Source organism: Capricornis sumatraensis, chromosome 13, assembly GCF_032405125.1.
Source record: "Capricornis sumatraensis isolate serow.1 chromosome 13, serow.2, whole genome shotgun sequence".
Classification (NCBI taxonomy): domain Eukaryota; kingdom Metazoa; phylum Chordata; class Mammalia; order Artiodactyla; family Bovidae; genus Capricornis; species Capricornis sumatraensis.
Window position 1 is genome coordinate 81,839,839 of NC_091081.1, and position 10,701 is coordinate 81,850,539.

The 10,701-nt window shown below is 44.5% G+C and overlaps 1 protein-coding gene across 1 annotated transcript; it reads right to left on the reverse strand.

Moving 5' to 3' along the window:
* Positions 1 to 790: 790 nt before the first annotated feature.
* LOC138089474 (large ribosomal subunit protein P1-like) lies at positions 791 to 1,093 on the reverse strand. The gene is made up of 2 exons (XM_068984832.1): positions 1,028 to 1,093; positions 791 to 946 (listed from the first exon to the last, which is right to left on the reverse strand). Exons 1-2 carry the CDS (start codon positions 1,091 to 1,093, stop codon positions 791 to 793), a joined length of 222 nt encoding a protein of 73 aa, XP_068840933.1.
* Between the last annotated feature and the right edge of the window lie 9,608 nt (positions 1,094 to 10,701).

Here is a 10,701-nt window from a genome sequence, read left to right on the forward strand (position 1 = left end):
TACTCCATTCCCTTCCCTTTCTTTGCTGTCTGTGATTTGCAAATGATGGTGGTCTCCGCTGATTAATGGTCATAGAAATGGAGACTCCTTGGCTGTCCTTCTCCTGTGTTCAGATGGTGAAGTTTTTCTCTTTTGCGAGACACAGAAAGATGCACATGCTTGGCTTTGGGGAACAGAGCTGTTTCTCTGGTATATGCAAGATAGCTGGAACTTTGTGGAGGGGAGGTAAGCACTGTCACGAATGGTACCAACAATCACTGGAGGTCAATTTAAGCCAGTTATTTCATCCTTTTAATTCTGGGCAGTTATCATCAGTCCTTTTACTCGATGATAAATGACTAGCACATTTGGTTTGAGTTGAACCTCCTTCGGTGGTGATGAGCAGTAACATGGACCCAAGGTGAAATGTCTGAGGAAGGAGCCATGCTGAGGGGCTTGGACTCATTCATAGATTAGATCATGAATGAGCTTCCAGAAGTTAAGGTTGAGTTTAATTCTTCTCCCCTCTTTGTATCTACCTCGCCTTAAGCACTGTCTTAAGTACTTAGTGTTATTTTGAGAAGTGAACCATCTCATAGCATAGGAAATTCTAGGTAAGTAGGGCAACAGAAAATCTGCAGAAGGTTATATATCAATATATAATATAATTATATTGGAGAATATAATCAACTGGGATGCAGACTTTTAGCTAATTCTTTTTTTTTTTTTGCAAAGAACTCAGCCTTTTATTATATGTGTTCCTAAAGAGGTTTAGTCAAAAAGACCAGAACCCATGTCATGGTCAGACTCTTCAGATTCTTTTCTGGGCTTCTGCTTGCTTGTTCTCACCCGGGGCAGCAGGGGTGGAGGGGGCAGGACCTCCCTCTGGTGGAGCACCAGCTGCTGGTTCAGGCCCACTAGCCTCCGCCTTGCGAGTGAGGTCTCCAGTGTTGACACTAGCCAAAGCCTTCGCAAACAGGCCTGGCCAGGAAGGCCCAGTGTTTACACTGGCTGCTTTAACGAGGGCATTGATCTTGCCCTCCATGACCATCACCTCTTTGTTGTGCAGGATGAGGGCCGAGTAGATGCAGGCAAGCTCCAAGACGGAGGCCATGGTGTGGGCGAGTATTGAGGGGGCTGCTGGGCGAGGTGCTGCTCACCGGCTGAAGTAAGGGCTTCACTCCAGCGCAGCTTGAGCTCCCTCCAAAGGATGGAGCATCTTAGCAGCAGCTGTGGAAAGCAGCTCCTGAATTTTTATCTAGTGGTCTTAATCATGGTCACACTGTTATAAGAAAAGTATTTTGTTTCTTGACCTCTATACTGCTTTATGTGTGAAACTTCAGTGTTCTTTTTGCTTAATTTTAATATGATAATATGACTTAAATTAATTCTTAATATGATTCTAACTCTGACATAATATAAACTATGCATATGTGAGGACATCTTTTTTAAAAGAATTTGCTTACTGATTGACTTTTGCCTGTCCTCAGTCTTCATTGCAGGTCAAGGGCCTCTCATTACAGTGGCTTCTCCTGTTGCTGAGCATGGGCTCTAGGGCATGTGGGCTCAAGTAGTTGTGGCTCATGGGCTTAGAACCCTGCGGCATGTGGGATCTTCCCCGACCAGGGATCAAACCTGTGTCCCCTGCACTGGCAGGTGGATTCTTATCTACTGGACCACCAGGGGAGTCCTGGGGACATCTTGAAAGAAATATATTCTTTCTTCAAATGCTCTAGTCCCCTTCTCTAAATTTAAAAGCACAAAAATAGCAACCACCAAAAGATTACTAAGATAGGTTGGTTCTAATGTAAACTGCTGAGTTGTTGTAATATTTTATTTTTAAAAAGATGCTTTTCTTTGAATATGTGAGTCTTTCTAGAAGTCCAGGTAAATGGGGCTCCCAGTGGGAAGTGACTGCCCACCTGTGGTGAATGCTTTTCTGATTCCTTTTTTTCTGATTGGCTGGTGCTGAAATTTGAATCTGGTTTTGACCTGTGGAGGTCTTTGCACACCTTAGTCTTCTCTCAGGATTCCCTCTTCTCATTGTGGTTGGACCTATTTTCACTATTAAGGGCACCAAGTAGATAATCTTAACATATTGGGCTCAAAGAAGAAAAGAGTTGTGGATTCTAGAAGGGCACTTTGGTTGGGAGTGGTCTAAGAAGTTAAACGGAGTTCAGTGCTTATGGGGAAGGCTGCACTGAAGTTCTGGTTTCTACAGCAGAGCCCCCAGATGTGGGAGGTGGGGTGGTCAGAGTGGTGGGTGGAATGGGGAAAACATGTGGTTTAAGGAGCCCAGATTCGAGTTTGGACGTACGGATCTGAGTTGTCTGAAAGCAGTTGGAGCAGATGGAGCACTTAGGCATGTGGCCTTTTCTTTCTTTTAATTAAAAAAAATTTACTGTGTTCTGTATATGTATCCCTTTTCTTGTGTATCAATGATTTCCTTTCTTGGTTGCATTTCAGTTCCAACTCTGTTCATAGTACATTTTATGTATAAAAGTTCAAATTGTCTATGTAGTCAAATCTATCTTTTTTCCATAGTTTCTGCTTTGATCATTTGCTTAGAAAGTCTTTACCTGTGGAGTCCTTTTCTTTCTTTCTTTTAATAAAGCAGTCAGGTGTTTTAAACTTTAAAATAAGCTTTTAACCTTGGATTTACAGAAAAGGTACAAAGATACTTTGTACAGAGTTCCTCAGGCTCTTCACCCAGCTTCCTCTGATGTTACCATCCTATAGAACTATAGAACATTTGCCAAAACGAAGAAGTTAACATCAGTGCAAGTGCATTGTCATTAACTTAAGCTCTAGACTTCTTTCCAGTTGCTCCAATGTTTTCACTGATGTCCTTCCCAGGGTACCACGCTGCTTAAGAGGGGAGAGTTTTGAAGAGGCAGGACCACAGATGGCAATATGTTCTATGGAGTAGGTAAGCTCCAGACACTGCACTTGTGTGAAATGTGGCAGCTTTATGGTTTACAGAATTCTTTCACACACACATAATTTAGATGGAAAATATTCTCTTTTTAAAGAATTCATTTTTGGCTGTGTGGGGTCTTCGTTGCTGCGTGCGGGTTTTCTCTGGTTGTAGTGAGTGGGGACTACTCTGGAGTTGCGGTGTGCAGGCTGCAGTAGCTGCAGCACGTGGGCTCCAGAGCCCAGGCTCCGAAGTTGTGGTACCTTGGCTCAGTTACTCTGCAGCATGTGGCATCTTCCTGAATCAGGGACCGAATCCAAGTCTCCCACATTTCAGGTGGATTCTCTACCCCTCAGTCACCAGGGAAGCTATTCTTGATTGTCAGTCTTATTAGACACACCTGCTCCTAGGAAGCATGTGTCTTGGGAGTGTCTTCTGCATTTGTATGGCCATGTGGGCATAGAGGTACCTCTGAAACTGTCCACACTGTTTCCCTGCATGGTACTTCCCTAGAATGTCTTTGCTCTCACACTGTTACCTTGTTCTTTTGCCTGGACTGGAGTGAAAAATCATATGTTGTTGATTTTTTCAAGTCTCAGAAAGGCGTCCTCACCATGAGGAATCGTAAGTTCCTCGACATCAAAGTAAGCCCAGAATATCACTCTTTCATCTTCCAGAATTGTGGTGCTAGGCACTGCTGGTCTTCTAACTTTACTGCCCAAATGGTGTTGTATCTAATGAGAAAAAAATGTGGTTGGCATAGACGAACACATGTTTTACTCTTTAGATGGGTTTGAGACTCTGGGGCTTGCTCGCCCATCTCTACGCCACTGTGAGTGGAGACAGATGAATGAAGTCAGAGGTGGGGAGGGCAGACAGGAAATTAGGTGTAGAACACAAGCCGTGTTGGGTGACTCCATGCCCACACTGCCTGATAAAAACAGCATGAGCAGGGAGGCCTTAGATGCCTCTGTACTTGCTATCTATAGGCATCACGACTCACACGCCTTCACGTGAGCTGGGCTGAGCTTTCTCGTGGGCGACCTCTGGCTTCTACGGTGCACTCAAATCAGTCCCCTCTTCTGACTGAAAACACATTTTCCCAGCCTTTTCTGACTTGTGAAACACCACCACCCTGCCTTTCGATTTAGAAAGCAGTGAGAATATGATTGCATGCATGCTTGAGGAGAAGAAATCAAAGAAAAAGCTGAGAAGAGTACCCTGAGCTGGTTTTCTGCAGACCCCTGACATTCTCGGTAGAGTTATTCTATTCTATCTCAACTCTTAGAGAAAATCAGTAGGTCACGTTGGAAAACCTCCACCCAGGTCACAAGAAAATCAATAGAAATGTAATTTTTAAAGCATATGTCCATTAGTAGATTATACCTGCTTCAGTTTGGCCAGAATTAGCCTCCCCACACCCTCCCTACCTCAGAATTTTTCTTGGTGGCTTGTTACTTTTTCTATGAGTTTTAGTTACAGTCATTGCTTTTACAAAGCCTTTTTTTTTTTTACATCAGCCGTTTTGTCTGGGCTTCACAGCAACCCTACACATTAGGTTAAGCATGTATTTTTCATTTTATGAGTAAACTGAGGTCTGGGGGAATGCTCATGGCCTTGTAACTCTTAGGCAGAAGTCTTGAGAGAAGTCCGCACCTGCTGATCGAAAGGCCTGCATCTCTTCTCTTCTGCCCTGTGGCCTCCCCTCCAGGCTGTTGGCACTGCTGTTATAGACACAGGTGGGCGAGGCCAGTGGCGGTGTCTTCTTGGTGACAACCGGCATATCTCTCAGACTGGTAACTAGCTGCCCCTGTCTTTTTTTCCCTTTGTAAGGGATCTGGGGCTTTGTTCAGATACCCTCCCCATCTGCATGACTCTGTCCTGGTACAGGGGTTCGTCCTGGTCTGTGTCAGCTGGTCATGCTGGTCCTGCTCACTGCTGGTGACTGCTGTGGGGATAAGCATGAGACCTAGTTCTGTTCTACCAGGAGGTTCTGGAAACCATCTCAGTCTTAAAATGACAATGTTAGGAAAGATAGTCCTTTTCTTCTGAGCATGGTCCTGGCTGAATGTGGTCCCTGGAGTCTGAATGTTCAGACTGTGTTGCCTCAGTCTGAACGTGAAGCTGGTGCTGGGGAGAGGACAGAGCCGAGAAGAGAGCAGAGTTCCTGAGTCCAGCCCCTACTGCTTTTGGACTTCTCGTGTGAAATAAATTTCCCTCTTGTCTGTGTGAAGTAAATTTCCCTGTTGTATAAGGCAACCTGAGTTGAGATTATCTGTTACTTGTACCGAAAGACACGGTGTTTCATTCATTCATAATTGTGAAGAGAGTTGATCTGGTCAGAAGATCAGAGATTGCTTCCTTGAGGAAAGGCACAGGCCTTGGTGAAAGAGATCCATTTTGTGCTGGGCTTCCCAGATGGCTCCCACGGTAAAGCGTCTGCCTGCAATGCGGTAGATCCAGGTTCGATTCCTGGGTCGGGAAAGTCCCCTGGAGAAGGAAAAGGCAATCCACTCCAGCGCTCTTGCTTGGAAAATGCCATGGACGGAGGAGCCTGATAGGCTACAGTCCACGAGGTCGCAAAGAGTCGGACACGACTGAGTGACTTCACTTCACTTGTATCCCATGCTTAAAGGTTTTGGTCTTTATTGCAGGAGCAGAGCCATTGAAGGGTTTCATTACTGGAGAGTGGCAGGAGAACCGTGAGCTATAGTTCATTCAAGCTGCCGCTACTAAAGAAAACCTTGGCTTAACATTCCAAAGAATCCTGTTTGATTTGCTGAGCAGGCAAGGAGCAGTCAGTGGTTAAGGCCCTGGTGATTAGCACATGCGTCCACAAAACACAGAGGAGCGTCTCTGACTTTCCCGTTTCTCCCTCCTGCTAGTGTGTGTGTGTGTGTGTGTGTGTGTGTGTATACACATGCTGCATGCAGAGACAGCTCTCCTGTTTTCTAATTTGGGCATAATTCGTGAACAGTCTTGCATTCTCTTAGTGTTTGATCATTTAAGTTAAAAAAAATTGCAGCTAAGAAGCCTGTGTTGGAGTTATAAAAACAAGCTGGATGGTTTCATTGTGAATAAAGTGTTAAGGATGTATTAGTGTGTCTGAAATTGAACTTTTAGCATCTCCAGAGGTTTTTCTCCAGGTTTGGTGGAGTAAGATCTGCTCTGATTCTCATACATATGGATACATTAGAAAACTGGATTCCGTCCCAGTGTAATCAGGCCGGGAACCAGCCTGAACTGCAGAGTGGAACTGCAACGAAAGCTGCAGTCTCCTGTAATCATATTAGGATGCGATGTGGTCCCTCTTTATGTTTATTAATTAGTGGAGTTGTAATGAGACTCCCCCCCTGCTTTTAAGGATGCTGATCAGTGGGCATCTGGGCGGGATTGGAGTTGTGTTTGGGAGCCTTCTGCGTGCAGGTAGGAGGGATCAGTGTTTCAGGTGGTGGCAGGTGAGCTTCCCACCAAGTTGGCATAATGGGAACAGGACTCTTCTGGGTTGCCATCTGTTTGTGGCTGATAGGAAACCAGCAGTGACTTCTGAGGAGTTTATGTTGAAATACTTAGGAATTAGAAATAGTAAGATCGTGCTGATCAGGTCTTAGGAGGTGGGGGAAATAAGACTGTGGAGTGAGTTTTCATCACTCCTCATTTTAGGAGAAAGCGGCCTGGGCTCAGCAGTCCCCACTCCCACCTCCCCCAGACCACAACTCTCTTCTCCCCACCCAGACAACCTCTCAGGTCACTCCAATTCTGTCCTGAGTTGCCCATGGTAAGGGGACACATTATTTACATGCCTGTCGCAGTTAACACCATACGTGGTGTTTGCCACAGGGTGGGGGATTTAGTCTGTCTCTGTGACTCTTGATGTATCATGTTTTTTTGTGGTTGTTTTAAATTGTGGTAAAACATGCACAATGTATTTTACCATTGTAGCTCTTTAGATTGTGGACAGTTCAGTGACAGTCCATTTTCACAGTTGTGTGACTGTCACAATGGGTCACGTTTTCACCAAGTACTTTGACGTACATAAGAAATAGTGGATGTTTCTTCTCTGTTTACAAAATGTATGGGTAAAAACCATCAGTATGCTCTGTCTGATGGGTGTCCCTCTGGTTTTAAGCTGGGGTTTGCTTCCCTTTTGCATGGGAGTTGACTCGATGGGTTAGAGGTATTGTGCCCCTCTTTCTCTGGGTTGCCTTTGCTGTCTGGCAGCTGGGAAGCTCTGCTCTAAGGCGCAGTGCTTTGTGATGGTGTTCTCTTGTGAAGCAGGGGTGTGGGGTAGGGAGTAGCTCACTTCCCTTTGAGCCTGGCATTACTTGTTGGTTAACTGGAGGGGCTGACCTCAGGTGGCTTGCTGAGGATGCATGAGGCTGCAGGCAGTCATCTGCTCAGCCACTGCCACCCGTGCAGGTGCTGAGGCGCTGCCTGCCTCCCTCTGACTTGTAGACCCTGCTGGGTTCCCTCTGCCTCCTGCAGGCTTCTATCTTGTCCCTTTGAAAACAGTCAACAGAAAGGACCATGGAGTCTGCTGTCGGTTAGGGGACTCTTGGTTACAAGTTAGAGAGATCTAAGTGAACTCAGTCACACAAGAAAGGCTATTGGAAGGATTTCAGGTTGTCTCCTGGAATCTCTGCAGGGCTATAGCTGGGCTACAGACCAGAACCCAGAGACTGGAACACTCTGTGGATGGGCCTGGGAAGCTGTTTGCTTCTTTCTGTCCCCATCCTTAGCTTCCCTCAGTGCTTCTGAGGTTTCTGTTTACAGACCAGTGTCCTCTACTCCCCGGTCCATGTGGCAGAGCATGGCTGTCAACACCCCTGTTCTTCATGTCGTGACTAGAGAGTGTTTCTCTGTTCCAGCATTTTCTGGGAAGAGCTGATGAGGGGTCATGGAAAATGGAACCAGGCTGTGAATGCGCCTTTAAACAGAAGAGTAAAACCCCAGATGAAACCAAAACAAAATACTACCACCCCTACTACTCTACCAACAAAAAAATCCAGTAAGTTGAGGAGATGAACCTGATAAACAAATTCTAGAGTTGCCTTTTTAAAAGTTAAATTTCTTTTTTAGTGAAATAAATTATAGCCTGTTTTGCTGTCAGCATTGTTTGAACTCAAGAGAAATTGTGGCTGAAGTTTAATTAAGCAAGGTAGCTTGATGTGGGAGATATGATCCTGAAAACCAGAGTATAAATAAAATATTTTAAATTAAATTATATTTTTAATATACAAGGAGAGTCAGTGGTTAAGGCCCTGATCCCCTGATATCAGAAGGGATTCTTTTGTGATTTTTTTTTTCTAAAATCCAGTAATTTTAAACTTGTGAAACTGAATCTTCCTATATCATATTCACTGGATCAAGGTATTCCAGTGGATTATTCATTTTTGCTGTCGTTGTCTTGTTGGGGTCACTGGTTCATTGGCACATCAAGTACTCCACCGATTTCTGAAGTTTTGAACAACAGCAGTCCTCTTTTAGTTGTTAGGTTACACACATAGGTCATCCCCTGTATGAATCTGAGAGCCCTGTATGAGTTGGAATTAAGTTGGGATTGAATACGCTTTTGAATTACAAAGCTGTACACAATAATCGAAGACTATGGTTTTACTAGTGGTCATGTATGGATGTGAGAGTTGGACTGTGAAGAAGGCTGAGCGCTGAACAATTGATGCTTTTGAACTGTGGTGTTGGAGAAGACTCTTGAGAGTCCCTTGGACTGCCAGGAGATCCAATCAGTCCATTCTAAAGGAGATCAGCCCTGGGTGTTCCTTGGAGGGAATGATGCTAAAGCTGAAACTCCAGTACTTTGGCCACCTCATGCGAAGAGTTGACTCATTGGAAAAGTCTCTGATGCTGGGAGGGATTGGGGCCAGGAGGAGAAGGGGATGACAGAGGATGAGATGGCTGGATGGCATCACGGACTCGATGGACGTGAGTTTGAGTGAACTCCGGGAGTTGGTGATGGACAGGGAGGCCTGGCGTGCTGCAGTTCAGGGGGTTGCAAAGAGTTGGACATGACTGAGCAACTGAACTGAACTGATGCAATAATCCAAGCAGGTTCGAAAGCATCACCTAGTGATTGCAAGACAAAGACAGAGCAGTCTGATAATCCTGAGAGTTGTTCATAGTGCAGTTCGAGGGTTTGGGAATTGGTCATCTTCTCAAGTGTGCAGGATCTGTTGTGTTTGCACATCAGTCACAAAGGTGGTTTATTACCCATTTGACTTATTAGTGTATTTAAAATGAAAACTCAAAACAGTTTTCCCCTCCTTAGAAAACATGGGTTGTGAGGAAGCTTGAGTATTACTGGCTTTGTGGGGAAGGACATGATGAGCACCTGCATAAATGGTGCTGCAGTAGAAGACCACACCCTCTGGAAGGCTGCTCTGTCTGACATGCCCCTTGCTCTACTGAGTGTCCTCCCTTCTGAAGGACATTTATTATTGCTTTAAAAGATTTATAAGCCCCTGGTATTCTAACGCAGTGCTAAAGGAGCCCTGCTGTTGAATGAAAGTTGGGAGTGCTGCGTGTGGGTTATGGGAAACCCTTTATTCTGTATGACCTTTTTCTCCTACACACCATGGGGGATGCCTCTGACATGTCTTGTCTGAAATAGAACACGTGCAGCCATCCTTCTCTCTCAGAACTGCAGAGCTGGGATGCTCTGAGGACTGGGGAGACTCAGTGATTTCAGAACAGCAAGTTAGAAGTAATACTGTAAAAACAGAAAAGCATTTACAAGAAGGCCAATTTCATGCGGTGCTTTATGGCAACCCAGAAAGAATCAAATTAGTATCGTAAATTTGACAAGGCACCCCACCTTTTAGTTTATAAAGCACATTACATTCTTCAGAGCATTTTTATAAACGTCGTCGCTTTTGATCTTTATAGTGTTGTCAGTAAAGGTGATAAAGAATGGAGCAAATCGCCTCTTCGTTCACAGATGGGAGACAGTCTGGGAGCAGCTGCGCACCCCCAACTAACTAGCACTGCTGACCTGTCCTTTTCACATTTCAGTTTTTCTGACCCTCCTCCCCCCCACCCCCCAACATTTTGGCTGCACCTCACAGCATGTGGGATCTTAATTCCCTGACCAGGGATTGAACTTGTGCCCCAGCAGTGGAAACTCAGAGTCCTAACCCATGGGCCACCAGGGAAATCCCTGAAAACATTTTTTATGTTACATTCATATTTGATCATTATAAGGAACTTTGAGGGAGGGAAGGATTAGGTAAACACATGGATTCATTCATCACTTTAAATTGATTCTTATGTGTTTGGTTCTCCCATTTTACTGAATTCTCTTTATAGTACTAATTTCATTCAATTCTGTTTTGCAGATGGAAAATTATATTATTTATAAATAAGGATGATTTTTCCTCTTTCCATTTTTGTATGACTTTTTTTCCCTGTCATAATGCACTTCTTGGAATTTGTAGAGTGATATTGAATAACATTGTTGGTGAACATCTTTGGCTTAATCTTCATGTTAGCCAAACTCCCTTTAACACTGTCAATTTTAGTCACTTTCTGCATATTGCCCAGTTGCTTTTTGGAAAGGGGAACTGGTATTGAGTGAGTGTGTCACTTATAGCCGCACCAATGTTGAGTGCCCAGAGTGTTGCCACAGCTCTTCCTAACCTATAGTTCTGTCATGTTAACATTAAATTTGAGTTTTGTCATTGGTTATTTCCTCTAAACATTCTGGAGTCCTTGAGAACAGCCAGAGTTGACCTTACACAGCTTTCCCTTCCTATTCTAAAGCAGCTTCGGTATGGAGTGGAAATTACTGTTGT

Bases quoted from the DNA above. Each gene is read 5' to 3' on its own strand.
- LOC138089474 (XM_068984832.1), bottom strand. From the start codon at position 1,093: ATGGCCTCCGTCTTGGAGCTTGCCTGCATCTACTCGGCCCTCATCCTG. The intron at 947-1,027 runs GTCATGGAGGGC...CTGTTTGCGAAG, and splicing joins TGCACAACAAAGAGGTGATG to GCTTTGGCTAGTGTCAACAC.